The sequence below is a fragment of the Abramis brama genome, assembly GCF_963993115.1.
Source record: "Abramis brama genome assembly, chromosome: 22".
NCBI lineage: Eukaryota > Metazoa > Chordata > Actinopteri > Cypriniformes > Leuciscidae > Abramis > Abramis brama.
Window position 1 is genome coordinate 8531474 of NC_139984.1, and position 22813 is coordinate 8554286.

At 42.9% G+C, this 22813-nt stretch overlaps 1 protein-coding gene across 1 annotated transcript in view; it reads left to right on the forward strand.

Moving 5' to 3' along the window:
* The window catches only part of LOC311073666 (PDZ domain-containing protein 4), a 46203-nt gene extending 24289 nt beyond the window's left edge, over positions 1 to 21914 (forward strand). The window contains exons 2-7 of the mRNA XM_084099574.1: positions 11001 to 11266; positions 12153 to 12243; positions 12360 to 12458; positions 15266 to 15328; positions 16338 to 16439; positions 19933 to 21914. Of these exons, the coding sequence (XP_083955700.1) occupies positions 11001 to 11266; positions 12153 to 12243; positions 12360 to 12458; positions 15266 to 15328; positions 16338 to 16439; positions 19933 to 21777 (2466 nt within the window). The 3' untranslated portion in view covers positions 21778 to 21914. The remainder of the gene's footprint in view (positions 1 to 11000; positions 11267 to 12152; positions 12244 to 12359; positions 12459 to 15265; positions 15329 to 16337; positions 16440 to 19932) is intronic.
* The last annotated feature ends 899 nt before the right edge of the window (positions 21915 to 22813 follow it).

Consider the following 22813-nt stretch of genomic DNA (forward strand, 5'->3'; position numbering starts at 1 on the left):
TAAATATATATAGTTTTATATATTTAAACTCGTGAACCCATTAACACCTGAACGCCCCCCTTTCAAAAATCTTGCTTCCAACGCCCCCCGTTGTTCTCTGAACGCCCCGTTGAGAACCACTACTGTAGTCACACACCCAGTACATACTGGTACCGTAGCTCCTTTACTCTGTCATTATTCCTTTCGAATGGCACACGGTACAGCTGTTTCGTGCTCATGTGGTGTCTTCAGCACCCTGTCGATAGTTGAGATGCTAACAGATTGGATGTTTTCAAAGACATTGTTGTCTTCTATCCACAACTTTCCTACGAGTCTTAGTGGGTGTCGCCATGACACTCGATACTTCCTGTTGCCGGTATCTCAGTTCCGGTTTAGCCTAACGCTTAATGAAGCTAGCACACAAGGGACACTTGCGTCGCGGTACAAACGGGTGAAACTGATTACTAACAAGAAACGTTAGTAATGCTGACAGAAAAGCAATGTCTCCTTGTGGCTCAACTTGTACCGTTGTGGGGTGCACAAACAACACGCGAAAACTGAAGGATTTTATGAATGGGACCTGTTTCCAACATAAACGGACCCTCTACGCAGAAAGAGTTTTTGTTGTACTTAGAAAAAACTGCAGTACAACTGTATATATATTTTTTAAGTGGTATGTTTATTCATTGTTTTCAATAATTTGAAAATTAATTCGAGAATTAACTTGAATGTGCAGCAATTTGTACAAATAGAGAGTATGTAGGCCTACTATATTTGTTGTAGCCATTAAATAAGAGAATTTAGTTTCATATTTGTTCAAATATTATAATGTTATTTTTTCCATCTATGTTGATTATGAAAAGTGAACACCATGATAGGATGCATCGGGAGACATAGAGTGGGTCAGACATGATTTTGTTAATGGGTCAGACATGATTAAACTTAATTTTCTTCATTAAGTTTTGTTTTGTAGAAAGACTTTCTTTAAAGTGAATTTCGTTTTGTATAAATTGTATCTTAATTTTTCATCAACCAATTGCCTGGATTTAATAAATAAGAAGCAGACAATATAAATATAAATCATGACTTGCATTGCACGTGAACAGGAGCGCATCTCATCATAAATTAACCGAAACTCAGACATGAGAAATATAGCCTATCTAAAGAAAGCTTTAAATGTCTTTAAACGAAACAATTCAAAATGAAAAGAAATAGGCAACACTCTCTGATTATGTAGGCCTAATCCAAGATGTGCATTTCTCTCTAGGCTATAGGCATGTTCACTACGGAGATGGCGATCGTCAACTTCATGTTTGCAGCAGACACGGACAGAAAAGACTAGTGTATTAATAAAAATCAATGCACGCGTGTCACCGGATTTACAAATGCACATCTTGCTTGTTGCACACACACTCGGCACACATATGATGTCGAAATAACGAGACATTGTGTTGAAATAACATTATTAATAATAATAAATCTTTAATAATATTTGATTGAATGCCGAATGGTGTGCTTGTTCAATTTAATACAATTAATACTTTAATTATGATCATTAAAATAATTGAATATTAAATATTAAGTGGCGTGTTTTTGTTTTTCATTTATTAAAAGCATTTATATCTTATATATCTAGCACCCCCTCAGCACATGTTAAAAAATTATCTGGCACCGCCCCTGGTTATAACGGCCCATGTATTAAAAATGATTGGGTCTAAATTGGGCTCGGGCTCATAATTACAGTTAATGTGTCGGGCAGGGCTCGGACACAACGGGCTCAGGTAGGGTCGGGCTTGGTTTTTTGGGCCCGATCTAAGCTCTACTCGTCATTACCCAAGCAAGTTGTGTGGGCATGTTGAGGCTCTCTAATAGCAGTATCTGCAGGCTAACGTAAACCGGAAGTTCGTTAACGGCTTGTTCTACGTTGCCATAGCGATCACGGGAAAGGTCAGAGTTCGGGAAAGTTGTGGATAATGGCACTCTGTATCTCCCTTAATCTAATGGCATTGTTTGCTCTGAGCATGGTGCGAATAGCCTCCTCCTGTTGAGGTGTGAACAGAGGTCCTCTGCCACCCGTCAGGTAATCTTGCAGTCCTTTGGAGGAAAAATGCATAAATGCAAAACACATGATTTTTCACATAAAATAGGGAAAAAATGTACACACACAAATATATTTTAAAAAATACATGTGTGTGTGTTTGTGTTTTGCAGTTTGTATCTGTATAAAGTATATTTGCTGTATCTGTATGCTGCAAAATACAAATGGACTACTGTATTATGAATCATTACAGCAAGTATACAGTATAACAGTACATTGCACATTGGTTGACACCTGTTCTCTCTACGAAACGTTTGAACTATTGAGGATACGGTCGATCTCCCAATGTTTGGCTGCACCCTTCGACCCGCCTCAGCCAGTGTAAGCTCATGATTGACAACATGCTCCACAATAGTGGCCCTTATTTCATCCAATATGCGCCTATGCCCTTGGCCTTACTCTGTACCCTTCCACCACGCATCCTTACTCCTCTTCCTCTTGGCTGTTGACCCTGATCGTTTCCTGGATGTTCATCCATTGTCAGACTTCGTAACTCTTGTGTTGTCCTCTGTTTATATATGCTCACCAATTGAAGGTTCATGAGATGCAACTTTGAGCTATTTCAGAGAACTGGTTTCTCATTGGTTGATCTACATTCTCTTCATTAGTGAAAGTCAAGAACCTGCACAATTCATCAATTCATGGCACATTTACAAAAAGTCTAATAGAAATGTGTAGAAAATATGCTTGGCAGTTTATGACAACTAGATCAACCATTTTGCATTTAATGACTTATACGAGGAACTAATGACTAGATGTTTTGAGGGGTAAGACTATTGCACCAGAGACCTATTTAATACATTTTGAGCAACATGGCATTAGCAACTGATAATGTAGGAAACCGCAGACAATTGTACATAATCAATTGCATGAATGTCCCAAAGCAATCGCAGCTTGTTCAAAAGAATGAGAAACTGCATTTATGATGTGCACAAGGGACTAGATGATGTGGAGGTTGAACAAGTGGTTTTGAGAATTTCATTTCTGATCTGAGAAATGCACCAAAGAGACTGAGAAAAACTGCAAATATATTTCTGATGATGTTGCAATATAGTACATTTAAAAATATATTAACTTTAAATGTAATATTAAATAAACTACAGATAAATTATAATCAATTACTTGTACATGTGCTTTAGTATGTTAGTCAACACATCAAAATAAGTGTACTCAAACCATGACAAAATGATTAATTATATAAATTACATGATGACATAAAATGTACTTTAGAATAAAACTTTTAATTTAATATTACAAAGTGCACTTAAAAAAAAAAGTGTGCTCTCTTTAAGTACACTTAAGGTGCCTTTAATTTCATTAATGTTATGTACAGGTTTTTAAAAATATACTTAGTATGGAGGCACTTTATTTTATAGTCCTGTTTCCCCATGTACATACTGTAAATTATAGTAATTGCAATACTTGGGTAATAACCCCGAGCCTACCCCTAAACCTAACCTTAACCCCTGTAGTTACCATATATTACCAGTACTTAGTTAACACACTTTAAGTACACATAAGTGCACAGTAAAATAAAGTAAGAGCACATTCAATACTATTAAGTGCACTTGTTTTTCACAAGGGTAGACAAGAACTGTATTTGCATGATAATAGCTGTCTGGAGTCACTAATGTCAAGGCCGACATGCGAATCAACATCTAAGATGTAAATCAGGCATTTTGCATAAAACAAACACCGCCTTCAAGAGTTTCATACCACAGTGTATATAAAATCTACAACACTGTATCCTTCATATTAAACCCTTAAACACACACTTGAAAGCCCTCTTCCCTGCAGATCTCGAGTATCATGGTCATTCATCACCATGAGACTGTATTCTGCTGAGTGCAGTTTCTCCACTGTCTCCTCAGCACTAAATGAACAGGACTCTCTCCTTGGATACGCTCCCCCATCTTAATACTCTCCTCTTTCTCCCCACAGAGGGGGCAGACAAACGGCATGCTGAGCTCTTTTAATGGGGAGGTTGGATTAAAGGTTTTGTTTTTTACATGTCTGAGTGTTGCGTAAATGTTGTGTGATGCTTTCGATAAGTGACCATTGTAGATATGTTTAGATGTTATGTTAAGAAAAATAAAATAATAATAGCCTAATAATAATTGGCATCATTTATTCACACTCATGTTGTTTCAAACCTGAGGATATTTTGAGAAATGTCTTTTTTTTTTTTATCCGTATAATGATAGCCAATGAGGTCCAGTGTTGTTTTGGACACCTCTGACTTTCATTGTGTGGAAAAAAAACAGAAACATTCTTCAAAATATGTTATTTTGTGTACCACAGAAGGAAGAGAGTCATACAGGTTTGTAACAACATAAAGGTGAGTAAATAATGACCAAATTGTCAATTTTGGGGTGAACTATCCCTTTAACATCCGTTAGATCAGTGAGTGTTTATTACATTTGTTTATGTATACTGATGAGCGTTTAACATCTGTTCATACTGTCAGTAAACAAATCTCTCTCATATTAACTATGCTATGGTCTATGCGTTTTTATGTTGAATTTGTTCCCTACCTCATATTGTGAAGCCTTTTTCATCAATGATCTCTCTGTACTTCCTGTATACTTATAGGCCAGTTCACACCAACAACGATAACTATAAAGATAACTATTAGTATAACTATAAAAGCATCCACACCAACCCATGATAACGTCTCCGGTTACTTTCGTAACCTCGGTTCCCTGAAAGGCAAGGAACGAGACATTACGGATGTCGTATATGGGAAATCCTCTCATCCTTCACTTCCGCTGAAATCTTATAGGCTAACGCCAGCAGAGCTGGCCAATTGACGCAAAATATGCAAATACTGAAACACCGTTGCAGTTATAATGCAAGTGCAGCGTCAATTCCATCAGAATCGAACACACGCTATAATCAATAGCGAACACGGCGGCGAGCGTAATGTCTCGTTCCTTGCCTTTCAGGGAACCGAGGTTACGAAAGTAACCGGAGACGTTCCCTATCAAGGCTACGGAACTCGACATTACGGATGTCGTATATGGGAACTGTATAAAATCCCGCCGTGGCTCGCAACCACTGAACAGACCCAAACAAACCTCGCCCCCAGAATGTAAGCGCCTGATAGGCCGAGATTGACCAATAGTGAACCTCTAACCTCCGATAGGTCCAAAGGGACCAATCACAAGCTCACAAAACACTATCGGAATTTGCATATCCCGAGCAGTATAAATGGGGGAAGGTTGCACTGAAGACCAACAGGGCAACAACAACAGAGAAAGCCAACGCATAGCGGTGACAATAGTACAACACACAATAGCACACAGAACAACTCATGAGCAAAGCGCAGAGCAGCTCTTTACACTGTGTAAGCGATCAACTCACCGAAAGCACTCGAGACGCTACAGAGGGCAAATCCAACTTGTAAAATCTGGCAAACGTGTTCTGAGAAGACCAGCCAGCTGCAAGACATAAATCCTGAATAGACATACCCTTAGTCCAGGCCCACGAGGAGGCAATCGCCCTAGTCGAATGAGCCTTGATGTTTAGGGGACATTCTTGCCCCATACAATCATAAGCCATAACAATAGCGTCCACGATCCAGTGAGCAAGCCTTTGCTTCGAGACCCCCCGTCCCTTGTTGCATCCACCAAAGCACACAAACAGCTGGTCCGATTGTCGAAACGCAGCCGAGCGAGAAATGTATTCTCGGAGCGCTCTGACTGGGCAAATAGCACTCTGAGCATCCGAAACCTGAGAGGTTGATGGCTCAGCGGACAGGGCAGGCAGAGAAACGATCTGCGCTCTGAACGGGGTATTGAGCGACTTAGGAATGTAACCCGGCCTCGGTCTGAGAATAACATTACAGTTTCCCGGTCCAAAGCGAATACAATCTTCACTTACAGAGAAAGCCTGTAAATCCCCGACCCGCTTCGCCGAGGCGAGAGCGAGAAGCAGAGCCGTTTTAACCGACAGCTCCTTAATGGCAATCGAGGCAAGGGGCTCGAAAGGCGGTCGTGATAAAGCTTCCAAGACCAACGCCAAGTCCCACGGCGGCACCGAAGGCGGCCGTGCAGGGCACAATCTCCTAGCTCCCTTGAGGAACCGTGTCACCGACGCATGTCTACCGATAGACTGTCCGTCAACAGGGGGGTGAAACGCGGCAATAGCGGCCACGTATACCTTCAGAGTGGATGGTAGGCTCCCTCCATCCATCCTATACTGAAGGAAGCGTAGAATATCCGACACAGAACAGTCCGCTGGGTCTATACCGACATCCTGACACCATTTAGAGAATACACCCCACTTCAGAGCATACAAACGCCTGGTGGACGGAGCTCGCGCCTCTGCGATAGTCTTCAAAACTCGCGAATGCAGCGCGCCCCGCTCGCTCAGCGACCCTGCAGCGGCCACACATGGAGGCTCCACAGCCCGGGGCTGGGATGCCAAATCGTTCCGCCCGCCTGAGACAGAAGGTCCTTCCTGAGCGGAATCTCCCATGGCTGCCCTGCTAGTAACTCTACCAAATCCGCGAACCAGGGCTGATTCGGCCAGTTCGGGGCTACCAGAGTCACCGCCGCCTTCTCCTCCCTGATTTTGCACAACACCATGGGCAAAACTTTCACCGGAGGAAAAGCATAGAGACAGACTCTCGGCCATCGTGCAGTCAGCGCGTCCACCTCCCGGGGGGAACGGGACAGCGAGAAGAACACCTGACAGTGCGTGTTCTCGCTCGTCGCAAAGAGGTCGACCTCCGCCCTGCCAAAACGATTCCATATCAGCTGAACCGTCCCGGGGTGAAGCCTCCATTCCCCCTGGGGAATCCCCTTTCTCGAGAGCATATCCGCCCCGCGATTTAGAACACCGGGGATGTGCGCCGCTCTCACCGAGAGGAAAAACCGGTCCGCCCATAGCAGAAGGGATTCCGCCTGCCTGAATAGGGCTTTGGAATGTACACCGCCTTGGCGATTTATGTACGAGACCACAGAAGTGTTGTCGGTCCGAATCAACACATGCTGCTGCTCCAGCTGAGACCGGAAAGCTTTTAGAGCTAGAGCGACCGCTTCTAGTTCCAAGCGATTTATGTGCCACTCCATCTGCTTCTCTGACCACCGACCCGAGGCGGGCTTGCCTAAGCATACCGCTCCCCATCCGGTGGATGAAGCATCCGTCAGAACCTCCACTCGCCGCGTCACTAAGCCCATAGGGACGCCTGAGCTGAAGAGATCTGGGTTCCTCCACGGGACCAGGGCGCGGGCGCATCCGCTGGTGACCATGACGCGCTTGTGGCCAGAATACCACGCACTCGGGGGAACGCGCGCTTTCAGCCAGAGTTGAAGCGGTCTCATATGCAGCAGCCCCAGATGACACACCGAAGAGGCCGCTGCCATCCGTCCCAGTAGCCTCTGAAACTCTTTCAGTGGGACGAGCCTGCCCGGTCTGAAGAGACCGAGAGAAGAACTCAGAGCCTCCGCTCGCTCGGGGGAGAGGCGCGCTCTCATTCTCACCGAATCCAAGCACACTCCCAGGAATGTTGTAGTCTGGCTCGGTGTGAGCACACTTTTTTGGACGTTCACCCTCAAACCCAGCATCTCTAAGTGTCGAAGGAGGGCATTCACATGGCTGATCAGCGTTTCTCTCGACTGAGCGAGAACTAGCCAGTCGTCCAGATAGTTCAAGACGCGCATTCCGCTCGATCTGAGGGGTGAAAGTGCCGCGTCTACACATTTCGAAAACGTTCGGGGGGCTAGGGCCAGACCAAACGGAAGCACCGTATATTGGTACGCCGAATCCTCGAACGCAAACCTCAGGAATCGTCTGTGACGCTCCACTATCTGAATATGAAAATAAGCGTCCTTTAAATCCACTGAAGCGAACCAATCCCCGGGGCGAATTTGCGCCAGGATTTGTTTCAGTGTTGTCATCCTGAAGGCGCGCTTGTGAAGCGCTCTGTTGACAGGTCTCAGATCCAGAATGGGACGGAGACCCCCTCCTTTCTTCGGCACGACGAAGTAGCGGCTGTAGAACCCGCTCTCCCGCTCGCTCGGGGGTACTGGTTCTATAGCCTTCTTTTCGAGCAAGCTGCACACTTCCTGCCTCAGCACGTGAGCGTTTTGGGGCAAAGTTAATGACTGAACTACGCCGCGGAAGCGGGGTGGTCTGCGTTTGAACTGAAGCGTGTACCCGCGCCGAATTATATTCAACACCCACGGTGAAATGCCCGGAATAGCTTCCCACGCTGCCTGAAAACGACTGAGCGTGGGCTGATCCAAACCTGCGGTCATCGCCGCTGCGGTCATGGCCGCTGTGTGAGTGCTGGGGGTAGTTATTGACCGTGACTCTGCGCTGCTCGAAGGCAGGGCGGGTAACACAGTGTGTGGTGCAAGAGGAGAAAAAAGCTCTGTTTGTGAAGTAGTGATTTGTTTTATTGGAACAACATCGATTACATTTACATTCACAACACAACTGCACGCGTCGCTCGTAGAACTCCGAGGGACCGAGTGCATTAGAGCGCGCCGCTTGGACGCGGGGCCGAACTGGCGCTTTCTCCTCCTCTTGCCCGAGCGGTCAGGAAGACTGTTTGGGCCTCGCAGGCGACGCGGTGGGCTTCCTGCGCGGGCTCCTCTGCGTCCTCCTGTTACCCGCCCCTTGCCACTGACCGCTGCGGCCTCTACGGGCGTCCTGTCCCGAGCGGGGCGCTGCTTGTCTCCTGGCCGCAGCCTGGGGTTGGCGGCCTGAGGCTGAGGATGAACGGGAGCGCGGCTGTGGCGGTGGCGGCGGCGGCGCCCTCCGGGGAATAACGTGGCTCATAGCCTTGGCCTTCTTTTGCGTCTCCGAGTAACGCTCGGTGACCTTCTCCATCGCGTCACCAAACAGGCCTGCAGGGGAAATGGGCGCGTTCAGGAGCGTCTTCCTGTCGGCTTCCTGTACGTCCGATAATGTAAGCCACAGATGCCTGTGGAGGACCACGAGGAAGCCCATAGAACGGCCGATCGCCTGGGCCGAACGCTTCGTGGCCAGGAGCGCGAGGTCCGTGGCCGAACGGAGATCCCGGATGGCGTCAGCGTCAATAGAGGCGGCGCCATCCAGAGACTTTAGCTGCTTTGCCTGCAGCACTTGGAGAAGGGCCATGGCATGCAGCGCGGATACCGCCTCCCCCGCGGCACCGAAGGCCTTGTTAGCCTGGTGGGCCGTAAATCTGCATGGTCGGGACGGCAGGCTGCGGTCCGCGCCCATGGCGGGAGCCGACGGGCAGAGGTGAGCGGCGACGGTCTCCTCGACGGGGGGGATGCTGAGGTAACCGTGGCCCCCCGCATCGTCCACGGGGGCAAACATGGCCTGGGTGGAAGTGAGGGTGCGCGCCGATTGCGGGGCCACCCACGACTTCACCACGTGCTCATGCACGTCGGGGAAAAACGGTGTTCCTCTCTTCGAAGCGGCCTGGCGGCGGCTCGATTGAAGGAACCACGAATCCAACTTGCTCTTTGAAGGTTCGTCGGGAGCTTTCCACTCGAGCTCCAGCTCCTCGACGGCCTTAGAGAGGACACGAAAGAGCTCGTCCTGTAGGTCCGCCGGGGTGTCCTGCCCCGTGGCCGCCAGCGGTGCGGCCTGCTCCGCACCCCAGTCGATCTCGGAGGCCGACAGCGACATGGAGTCGCCCTCCTCACTCGCCCCGAAGGAAACGAAGTCAGCGACGTCGCGCGGGGGTTGAAAGGAGGGGTCGGGGAAGCTCACGGGGGAGCGGACCTCGACTCTGCGGTTGGGGGGGGCTACCAGCGGCTCGGAGGCGGCGGTAGGCCCAATCCCCGCTGCTGCGCGAGCTTCCTCCCTCCTGGCTCTGAGGGCTCGAAGGGGCATTTCCAAGCAGAGGTCGCAGGACCCTCCGTCCCCGAGGGCTGACTCGGCGTGGGCCAGCCCCAGGCACGCGATGCAGAACAGGTGCGTGTCGGTGGGGGCGATGGGGGCCGAGCACAGGTTACAGGTAGCTGCCATCGGATGCAGGAGACAGTGAGAGTATCTCCGACGCAACTTCAACGACGGCGAAATAATTTCCAGTATTGTAGTATCAGCTTTCTAGCACACGATTTGAGCGTGAAGAGAGAGATTCTGATGGAATTGACGCTGCACTTGCATTATAACTGCAACGGTGTTTCAGTATTTGCATATTTTGCGTCAATTGGCCAGCTCTGCTGGCGTTAGCCTATAAGATTTCAGCGGAAGTGAAGGATGAGAGGATTTCCCATATACGACATCCGTAATGTCGAGTTCCGTAGCCTTGATAGGGAACGTTCAGTTTACTAGCACGCGCTGTCGCTTCAATGCGCGCGCTCTTTAAAGTCGAGTGGATTCTGATTGGCTGTCAATGTTTTCATTGTTCATGAACTGAAATGTATATTTCTATAACTATTTGTAATAGTTATCGTACTTGGTGTGAATGGTCCTTTACTGTCTTCTTAAAAAGTATCTGTTAAGGGGTCACATGCTTTTTGTGATTACTGTACTTTATCAGTGTTTCTTGCTCCAAAGAGTGTTAAGGTTAACCAAAACTATTAAACAAAATTTTTTTTAGTACTTTAAATCTTATGAAACTAAATATAAATACTAAACAGAAAAAAATGTATTACTACAATTACTAAAACTGAACCCTAAATAAAAGCAAATTAAAGCTAATTGCTAAAAAAAAACGAAAATATAAAAATACTCTTGCTGCTGAGCACTGAACAGGTGTTGCTGATGTGTAAATGTGTGTCATTTTTTAAACTTTTTTTCAGCTTATAGTTTCAAAAGATTTGTTTTTGGACTTGAGTTAACATAAAAGTACTGTATGTTTTCAAGATCTTTCATTAAAAAATATCAAGGAAAAATGGACGACTCGACTCCTTTAGCATATCTAATGAGTTAAAGTCCTAATGTTCTCAGCATGGATGTGTGTGTGTGAACGCAGGTGAACAGTAAAGCCCTGTCCCGGCTGTCTCAGGACCAGAGCCTGCAGGCGCTGCGCTGTAAGCGGAACACGAGGAGGAGAGCCGGTGCTCCTGGAGCTGCTGGCGGGACGGTGCTCGTGACGGACTGTGTGGACAGCGGGACGCAGACAGACATCAGCTTCCAGCACATGGTGACATTAGGCCGAGCCGTCCATCACAACAGACCCGCGTCTCCTCCTTCCCCTCCACTGCCACCCATGCCGGAGCCGTACCTCTTCAGACAGCTGTAAGATGGCCTCCAGAACACACACTGGGTTCACGCTTTTAAAATCAATGCTGTTATGATGATGTACGTACAGTAGGAACATCATTTAATGTGCAGTACCCTTCAAAAGTGTGCTGTTGGTTATACTTGGGCTGTATTTATTTGATCAAAAATACAATATAAACAGTAGTAGCCTATTGTGAAATATTATTACAATTTAAAATAGCCATGATGAGTATATTTTAAAGTGTATTTTATTCCTGTGATCAAAGCTGAATTTTCAGCATCATTATATACTCCAGTCTTCAATGTCACATGATCCTTCAGAAATATTTGCTGTTATCCATGTTGAAAACAGCTGAGCTGCTTCATATTTTTGTGGAAACTGATAAAAAAAAAAAAGGATTTATCTTAAATATAAAACTTTTGTAACATTATAAATGTCTTTACTTTCAATTTTTGATCTATTTAATGCATCCTTTAAAAAAACGTTTGAACGGTTGTGTATGTTACACTATTACTTTACCTTACAGAAAATACATATTTGACATCAGATGCTTTCACATGAAAAGTACAGGCTATTTTGTTAGGGCTGTTCTTACAATACATTTATTCCAAAAGTTTAAAACTATTGGTAACACTTAATTTTACAGTGTCCTTGTTACACGTTATGATAACAGTAAATTCTGCATAACCCTAAACCAAACCCTAATTATATAGTAACGTAGTAAATATTACTCAGTACATAAATGTAGTTAAGGGCACCTTAAAATAAAATGTAACCAAAATATTTATTATACTGAGTGAATTGCCAATTTATAAAACCATGTAAATTATTAGACTAAATCATATGCATTAAATACCAGTTGCACTTACACTGGCTTTTTGTGACTGCTTTTCTCCTCAGCTCTCCTATGGATCACGTGTATTATGACCCAACGGACTACTTTGACATTAGTCAACATGAGGTGGACAGACAAGATGACCTGGAGTATGAGGTCAACATAGTCTCTTAAAATTTCCTCTACTACAAAATAAGCTTATTTTAGCCTGAAACACTGGTGGAGGATCTTATCTCTGTTTGTTTAGCTCTCTCTCTATCCGTTTTCTTCAGGAGGTGGAATTGTATAAATCTTGTCAGCAAGATAAACTGGGTTTAACGGTGTGTTATCGCACTGATGATGAAGAGGATCTGGGCATCTACGTGGGAGAGGTGAGAAATGGGGAATAATGGGAATCTGCTGACCGATGAATTATGAATGAAGCCTCAGGGAGGATTGTGAACCTACGCCCTTCTGCTTCAGCATTAGATAAATCATTATTTTAAATAAAATGCCATATTAAATCCAGAACACCATTTCATCTCTATGTGCACAAGATAATCCTACTTAAACAGGACAATTACAATGCAATTACACCTTGCACCTTAATACAGAGGCTTTCAATTTTGCAAACTGTATATTATTAATTCTTTATATCATGGTCTGTATGAATACTCGATTCTGATTGGCTGAAAGGTGTGCAATAAAACCGTTTAATGCACAGGTAGTTCCAAGTCAGTTTAATCACAGCTCTATATCAATGCACTGTTTCTCTCAATGTCTCAATTCTCGCAATGTCTCTCTCTTGATAATAAATTCAAATAAAAGCTATAATTCATTCATTGAAATAAACTTTATCTCTGTCAGATTCAAAGCGGGCAGAATGCTAGATCTAATAACCATAATTTTTATCCCTTCAGGTCAAATATTGCACTGCAAACATCAATAAGTTGTCAATGCTGGCAAATGACTATGGTATAATCGTGATAATCTACGGTTAGCTGTGCATTCAGCGATTTTAATGCATGATGGGGAGGCAAAGAACCTGACGCGAAGCCTAATGAAATGTTACATTTGAAGCATGTAATTTTGTATTTAGTTTAATATGCAGAGGCAAAGGCAAACCATTTGTAGGGTATTTCAACATAGGGTTATTCAAAAAGATTGCTGTTTGAGCATCCCAACCTGGCTCAAATTTTGAGGCGGGCATCTTGACCGGCCAAGGGTAGCGGGAGTGTTTAGGAAACTTGTTTGGAAACGGTCACTATTTTTGTACATTCTGTCTGTTGAAGATAAAGCTGTAGAAATTACACGTCACATTACAGCATATGTTTAGATTACATATCTTTTCAAGCAAATATTGTAAGAAAATGTTTAATATCAAATGTGCCACAGATGCTGTCGATGATCACATACATTTTAGTGGAAAAAGTGGAAAACTTGTGTACAGTAATGCATTTACAGTAAAAATGTACAGGGATATTGTGTAGCATCAGAATCAGGGCCGGATTATCCATAGACGGGATTGGGCGAGTGCCCTGGGGCACCAGCCAATAGGGGGGGACCCAGGGCCGGATTATCCAATGGGCATTATGGGGCCCAAGCGAGTGGAAGAAAAAAAATCCTTTTTTTACATTTCCGATAACGGAGCGTATATTTGCACTAAGTGCCTGTGTTTTTGGCAAAAAGACGCCCGCCACTAAATATCTCGTCGTAGGGCATGAGGTGCTTGAAAGTAGATTTTGACGCGTTCGACCCGGCTTTTGCCGAACTCGCTCTTCTCCCTTTTCCCAACACGAAATGCATAGCCTAACATAAAGGTCTCTAGCGTTATATTTTGCCAACGAACTAAAATCGAAACCGTGATATGGCTCTGTGCCTTTATAAAACAGCACAAGACTTTAATTAAGTATCCTATATAGGCATTATGTTTGTGCTGCATGATTTAAAGAAAAGTGCGCACTTTGCTACACGATCAGCATGGTGATCTGGTGTTTTCTCCACAATAAAAGCTCAATGGTTTATTTCTTGCAAGTGAAGAAATTAGGACAAAAGTATTGTAATTTTCCTATACTATAGTGTAATATAAAATATAGCCTACTTTTGAAATATTCATTTATACAGTAGGCCTACATTTATAGGCTATATGGATTTTATGTCATAGGAATAATTATATAAATCATTATTATATTATTATAATAATTGTTTGGCATCCTAAAACACCAGTGATAATATAATGCAGACTGAGACTCTTTATCATAACTAAAAAGATGTTTGAGCCCTCTTTAATATTCAGGTACAAGTCACGGGTTGAAGCTCTTAATTTTGAGCTCTCAAAGTGCACCAGATTAATGCATTTAACCTTAAAATGTACAAACATTTCTTGCGGGGGATTTCTTTCCTTGGACAAACTACATTTGGCCTGCCTAAAGGGGGCCTACAAGACATTGTGCCCAGGGGCCTCTGAATTCTTAATCCGGCCCTGATCAGAATTAATGGAAAAATGTTAAAATGCAGTGGATATATATAAAAAAGAACACACTAACATTCCCAATTAAAATAATTCACTCCTCGTTAAAAGTTTTTTTTGTCTATAATGTAAAAAAAATCAAAGATAAATCCTTTTTGCGACTCAATGCCACTGAACACCAAAGTGACACATTTCAGAGAAATAATATATATAAAAAAAAACTTAGAACAACCTGCAAAAGTTTGCACCCCCTTTTATAATTGGGTATGTGAGTGTGTTCAGAATGAACTAATCATCAAGCTCATGTAAAAACAGTACACACAAACCTGTCTTAAGATAAAGTGACTCTGATCAACATTTTTCTGATATATCCAGTCTCCCAAATGTGTCACTTTGATTTTCAGTGGCATTGCATAGGTTGTAGTTTTCACATTAAATGTGCAAAAGTTCTGATATGATTTATCTTTGTTTCATTTTTTACATCACAAAACCCGCTATTTTAACAGGGGGGGTGTAGAATTTTAATATCCACTGTATACGTTTTTTTAATGTTTTGACTGTTTGGGAGCACTTGCCCCCACAGCATATCCGAGGGAGATATATACATTTACACTATGTAAATTTTAATTTTAAACGATTATTTGTGTTATATATTTATACAGCAGAAATAGTATTCTTGTATGCATCAACCATCCCGTCGCCGGCACTGATTCTGTATCATCATTGCAGGTCAACCCTAATAGCATTGCTGCCAAGGATGGCCGAATCCGCGAGGGAGACCGAATACTGCAGGTAACTGAAGCCAGACTGTGTTATTATCCGTCTGAAAACAGATTAACGGTCTTCACAAGTGGTCCAATAATGATCAACTTCCTTGATATCAACCAATCAAATTTTAGAGTATGGTTTAAGGTTGGTGGCTTAAAAATAGGGAAGCACAATATATCGGCCACCATGTCGGTATCGGACGATAAAGGTTAATTTTTAATGTTATCATTATCGGCCTGAAGAAAATTTGGCCAAATAATTAAAGCCAATAAATGTATTTCCTTCAGGTGAGACACTTCAGATGTGCACTGTTCAACATGATGGTTTTGAATTGCTTGAAATATGATTTGAATCACTTCAAAAATGGAAAATACCGTAAAGTGCAACATTTGCAGCGCAAGTCCGTCATATACTGTAGGCTACTTAAAATTATAAGAACATCATTATTATAATTGTGTTTGGGACATGGGTTTTAATCATGAGACTTTTGTTTTTGTAATCAGGCTCTCAAAAATTATATAAAAATTTGGATTTAGATTTATCGGCCAATATATCGGTTATCGGCTTTCAAACATAAAGAATTATCGGTATTGGCCAAAATGTTCATATCGGTGCATCCCTAATTAAAAATCATTATTTTTAATAACGAGCTACTAAGTGTTGATCCTACTTGGCAAAATCATGTTGTTGTATTTTCTGCTTATCCATAACCCTTCCAGATTCCATAAGAAGTTTATCATTGTTTTTAAAATAAGAGGAATCATACATTTTACATCTGCCCTGAAGAACCTATTTGACATAACATATATTAACTTTTATTCCACAGGACAAAAAATAAATACAAACCTGAAATTACATAATCAATGTTCAATACTGGTTCTTAATAAAACTCCTCATGCATCAGCTTCTTTAGGGCAAAATAAACACAACAATAATAATAATACAGAATACAGATGATGCCAGGGTTATGTAAACTCATGAGCACAACAATCACCTGTGATGTGACATGTTGTTGATGTGTCTTTGTGTTCAGATAAACGGGGTGGATGTCCAGAACCGAGAGGAAGCAGTGGCCATCCTGACCCGAGAGGACAGCACCAACATCTCTCTGCTACTGGCACGACCAGACATCGAGGTGAGACTCTCTCGGCTTTATACAGCAGTCAGATATCATCGCTTCATTCAATTAAGTTAATCGCTTTCATACAGAATTTTCTTATTGAAGCGGGAGAAGTTCAAATGAAAAACATGTTGTCTATTTATTATCTTTTGAATTGTTTTGCAGCATTCAGTCTTTATCTCACCAGTCACCGCATTCACATCTCGAGCACAAACTCATAACTCCAGTAAATATCATTTCTTATGCTGTGAGGCTGTAGATTCAGTAGCAGCACAGGGCGAATGTTTGGTGAACGTTCAAGTATTACTGAAGCTATTAATGACAACTAATTTGATATTCAGACATTACGTGAAGTGTATTATGGTCTGCTTATTCAAGCAGTAACAGACAAATGTGTTATAGTGTACAGATGAACACATGGCTTCGTTCGGTTCTCCGTTTACAAATGAAAGCAGACAGAAAAGGGCAGAGAAGGACGAAATACCCAGACGAGGAAATAAATGGAAGAGAGAGAAAAAAACACAAGGAGAGATGAGGACACATGGTTTGGCAGTCTTTTGTTCTACTCAAGGTCACACTTTAGAGAAAGAGACACTCAGGACATCCCATAATACACATCCTCCAATAGTGAGTCACAATATCCATTTTATTTCCTTGAACACATTTCCAGTGCAGTCCGAGACATCGGCTTTGTTCAGAATGAAAGAGTAGCTACTAACTGAGCACTAGTATACACTATATACTGCCTAGTCTTTCTTTTTATTATGTGGAAAAGTAGGGAAGGTTAAGTGAATGACATCCAATTATCATTTTGGAAACTGTTATTTTGCAATTTTGTATAAAATATCTTAATATTGGCAGTGTGATCAAATAACAAAACAAAATTAGTTTCATCCATCGCACTGAAATTGAAGGTCAGCTTAAATGTGCGAGAATCAAAATCAACAGACTAAGTTAAAATAATATCTTCTCTCTGTGTGTGAGTCTCTTCACTGATTGGTCCTAAACCTCATGGTCTGTCAGCATGCTTTAACAACCAGATTTATCATCTTTAGCCCTTGTGGAAGCCATAGCAACAGTCCGTATCTCACTGGTAAATATTTAAATAAAATATAATGCAAACCCCCCAAGGAATCACCCAGTTCATGAATACAAATAGACCAAAACAGCATTTGAAGTCTGAGGCCTGTTTATGAAGTTAATTTACCATTATGCTGTTTGACACAAAAGCTGTACAAGAGAACAAGGTAATAAAGATCACAAAAATGCATCTTATTTGCATAGAATAATCATGATAAACTGAGGATGCTGATTTTGAACCCAGAAAGATATTCATTTGTGTTTAATATAACATACAAGTTTATAGCCAGTGAAGATAAAAAAAAAAGCTTTATGTACACCATTGGTCTGAATAAAACCCATTTGGGTCCAGGTATAAAATAAAACTCCATCTTTAATTGAATTTCAGTATTTGTCTCTAGAAATCTGTCAGCTGTATCCATAGGGTTTGGCACGAAGTAAAATCATTAAAACAAGAGATGAGAATAAGAACAAATGAACAGTGAATGGTCAATTGGGAATATTCACTGTAGTACAGTTTTAGGATTTGGGGTCAGTAGCACACAAGTGTGTGTGTGTGAGTATGGAGTGTCCAGATGGTGTGTGTGAGCCCTCGGGCCAGTATATTCCCCAGCACAGGTGGCTCATTTGAGAAACCTCTCACATTTAAAGGCCTCCTACAACAGTTGGGAAAAGACCCCACAATCAGTTCCAGCATCCAAAATTGGGCTTACATTGACAAACACTGCCCTCTGCTGTTCAAACAGGGGTGTTTTAATGTGTTTGCTGCCGTTGACCAATCAGAACGTGTTTTAAGCAAATTTCTCTGCATACAGTGCCTACTGCACTTTTAGAAGAAAAGGTTCTATAGAACCCTTAAGGGTTCTGTTAGGCGCTTCATATATATAGTCCAGTCATTTTATGAAAAAAGGTTGAACAAATTGCAACAGAAGCAAACTCAACTGATTTTGTATCCTCAATATGTCCTGAGTAAGGAAAAGAATCCCATTAGGGGGAAGTTTCGAAAAAGACCCAAATATAGCCTATTCATACTCTTTCTTACGTGAATAGGGTACAAATTTTAACCTTTAGATATCACCATGAAAATTACTGAGTTGATTACTTGCATCAAGACAAACAAAAAATGTATTGCAAGTTTTTTAAAATTGTTTGTTAACATGGACAAACGGTGCATAATCTAATTACTTATGTGCTAATTTGCATAAATACCACAACAGATCTAAACATTGGGTCTAGCCAGGTGAAAATGTCTTGTTGAATCTTGTTGACACATAACAGTAAAATACTTAATGTTAAGGTCTGAATGGAAACCCATTTAGGCTACCCATGAGCATTAATACAGGGGCAGGAAGAAGTACTTTAGAAACCAGCCTTTATTCATTTTTAAGAGACTGGGTTTGGGGCTGGGTCCGTGGGACTGTTTCTGGGGGACGAGTCTGAGGGAAGAACAGGAGACAATGGTAAGGAGAATGCAGAAGATAAAAGGTAAGTAAAATAAAAAGTGAATCCCCAGAAACAGTCCCACGGACCCAGCCCTAAACCCCATCTCTGCAATAATAATTAATAAAGCCTGGTTTCTAAAGTACTTCTTCCTGCCTCTATGTATTAATGCTCATGGGTAGCCGTAATGGGTTCCATTCAGACCTTAACATCAAGTATTTTACTGTTATGTGTCAACAAGATTCAAGAAAAAGAATGAATAGGCGTGTGAATAGGCTATATTTGGGTCTTTTTCGAAACTTTCCCCTAATGGGATTCTTCGGGGCTTTTTTTTCCCCTTACTCAGGACATATTGAGGATACAAAATCAGTTGAGTTTGCTTCTGTTGCAATTTGTTCAAGGTTGACCCCCCATTTTGGCTTAAAATGACTGGACTAATAGGCCAATTCACACCGCACACACAAACACAACAAACACCCCCCAAAAAACAAGTTTGTTGGGTTTTGTCGGATCAGTGTGTTACCCCTGTCGCCGTCTGTTGGTGCTGCTCAGGGTTTATTTTCACTCAACTAAACATGTCAAATAGTGTTTGTCGGTGTCTGTTGGGTCAATGTGAACATGACAGTTATTTTTAATAAAATTCTAAACCCAACAGCCAACTTGTTTGTTGGTGTTCGTTGGCATTTTTCTGTGCAGTGTGAATTGGCCTTATAGAACATTTTATGAATTAAACAGCTCGTAAACATGCTTTATCACTAGAAAAAAAAAAAGTAAATAACCTGTTAAAAATTAAATTATTATTCAATCATTTAAGACACTTCTCCTAATATAGAACCTTTTTGGCATAAAATTGAGTCAAGAACCCTAGGGTTCTATATAAAGACCCATTGAACCTTTTCTTCTAAGAGTGCAGCATGACTAAAAGTATTTTGCTAATTAGATTTTTTTTTTTCTTGTTTTCTATCTTCAATAATCCAAATCTTGGAAGAATGAGGCTGATGATCTGGATTTGGAGTTGAGTGTGGGCCTGGATCTAGAGGACTTGGAAAACGCCTCTAATTTACCCAGCCCTCAACACCAGAGGAAAGCGAGCTCCTTGCTGAGTGACATCAGTGGGATCAGAGGTGGCCGCCCCAACTTGTGGCACACTGCCCTCAATAACAGCCAGGAGCTGGACAGTGGGGTGGGTCGCACAGATGAAAGCACGCGCTGTGAAGAGTCCTCCGAGCTGGCGGATGATCCCACCAGTGCATGCACCACCAATGCCACCAACACACCCGGCAGTTTGCGCAAGTTTCGCGCTGCTCAGCACGGATGGGAGTTTCACTACAGCAACGACTCGCTGCTAGGGCCGGATGGGGTGGGAGTGGCGGATCACGGGGTGCCTGAAACACTGGGCTCAGGGACCAGCAGAGTGCTCATGCCAGGTTTAACCGAAGAGGAATATGAACGTTACCGAGAGCTACTGGAGATCCGATGCCTTTACGAGAAGAATGGAAACGCACTTCTTCTTTTGGACGGGAGGAACCATGGCGCCAGTATTGACATGAATTGTAACGAGAGCCTGATGCAGCACGAGATTTCCCTTCTAGATGAGGAAATACGCCACCTGGAGTTCAAGTGGCGCAATGTTTTGCGGGCTCAAAAGATGAATCAGTTGCGCCAACGCTGCCTGAAGGTCTGGCCAGCTGACGAAGAGGACGATGAAGAAAAAGGAGCAAAGGCGAGGTGTGGAGGTGCAGAGGCCATCCACCATGAACTGTCAGATATCAACGAGATCCCTGAAAGGGAACGCTCTGACAAGGAGAGCACAAGCGCCTATAATACGGGTGGGGAAAGTTGCAGAAGCACACCTCTGGCAAGCGAACGACACCCCTCGCCCTCCGCGGCGGGAGATTCCAGTGCCTCTGCAACCATGCGACCTCGGACGCCCCGTCACAGGACGAGCACAAGCCGGGAGAAGAATCTAAACACGCCTTCTTCATCAGATGCCAAGAAAAAGAGTGAAGAACTCGGAGACAACAGAGACTCTAATCCAGCAACAAGGCTTCGGTCAGTCTCTCGTAATGGCGGCAGCAGTAGGAAGGGATTGGATGGAGCACGAAGGGGGTCCCATGCTAATGGGACTCTCACTCCCGGGATAGTGAAAGGGGGAAGGAGTGCAGAAAACAGTCCGTACCTGTCCCGACGCCACTGCAGTACCACGCTGCCTCAACGCTACCAGAGTTGCATGCAGTTGAGGGACATTGACAGCGCAGAAGTTCGGGACACCCCTGAACAGGTTCCTGCTCACTCCAGCACAATAACTTGTGCAAACAGAGAATCCACCGCCACTTCTTTGATTATACCACCAACGCTGCCTCCATCTTCACCTCGCATGGAGTGGAAGGTAAAGATCCGCAGCGACGGTTCACGTTACGTGGCGAAGCGTCCGGTAAGAGACCGTTTGCTAAAGGCTCGCGCCATGAAGATTCGGGAGGAGCGCAGCGGGATGACCACGGACGACGATGCTGTTAGTGAAATGAAGATGGGACGCTATTGGAGCAAAGAGGAACGCAAACAGCAGCTTCTGAGAGCTCGGGAGCAACGGCGCCGCCGCGAGTTCATGATGCAGAGCCGACTGGACTTCTTGCGAGAGAAAGAGAAGGAGCAAGACTCTGGACCGCAGGGACAAGCTTCCATACTCGAGCTTAGCCAGAAAAAGAGTATGAAGAAACGCAGTCGACGCATCCTGGACAACTGGATCACCATTCAGGAGCTCCTGGCTCATGGGACCCGTTCAGTAGATGGGAAGAAAGTGTACAACCCTTTGCTCTCCGTGACCACTGTTTGATAAGTGGAGTGCAATGAGATCTTTTAACAAGGAGGGTATTTGGATTACAAAGTTTACCAATGATTTGTGGCTGTTTGATGCCTAGCAGTTTAATTGAGAAATAATGATGAATATAAAATGTACAAAGAAAAGTACAAGACAGAAAGGCAAAATGTCATATGAATGTACATGGGACCAGCACGCGTAAGTTGTTTTTATGCTTGAAATTTCATTTGCATTCAGACTGTTACAATGCAGCGGCGGTCTCGAGCATTTCCAAACCAGATCAATACATTCATTTCTTTCACTTTTCAATCGAAGAACATTTAATAATAAGAGAAAAAGAGAGCAACCAAAATTAATTTAAGTTCAATTCAGGGCCAGTTGCATAATCACCTTATAGTAGTATTACAAGTCAGTCATGTTATGACTTTTTTTTTTTTTTTTTCATGACTAGTACTATTTTAAAAATCAGTTTCATAAAAAATTTATTTTTAAACAAAAAGACCGCCAATCCTTTGGCTAAGTTCAAGTTGGTTAGAAAAGTTTTTAAGACTTAAGTCATGTGTGTTTATGAAACTGGCCCCAGATCTCATGAAATTACCAAGTTAACCTGGTGACTGGTTATGAATTTGCTGCTGCCGTTTAAGCACAATATGTGTGGTTTTCGTCACTGGCAAAATTATGAAAATAGCAAAAGCACAACAAAAAAAGAATGAGCCATTACTTATTGCCAATTAGTTGATTTCACAATTTTAGAAGCACATTAATCATTTAACAAAACAACAGACAACAAAAATACAAAAAGCAAAAAAGTTTCAGCACACAAATATCGGCACAGCGGTAATGTCAATTGTCAAACACTGACATTGTCCAAAGAAAAAAAAATCTGATTGTATATTTTTTGGTACATTTGTCAACCCTCAAGGAAACAAATCTGACATTATAATCACTCTTAAAACTGTTTTGTTGTCAGCTTGTAAAATCACATTTGAAACAGTTTTTCTGATATTGTAAAATCTTTGCATGTTGTTGTCTGGGAAATATTTAAATTGTT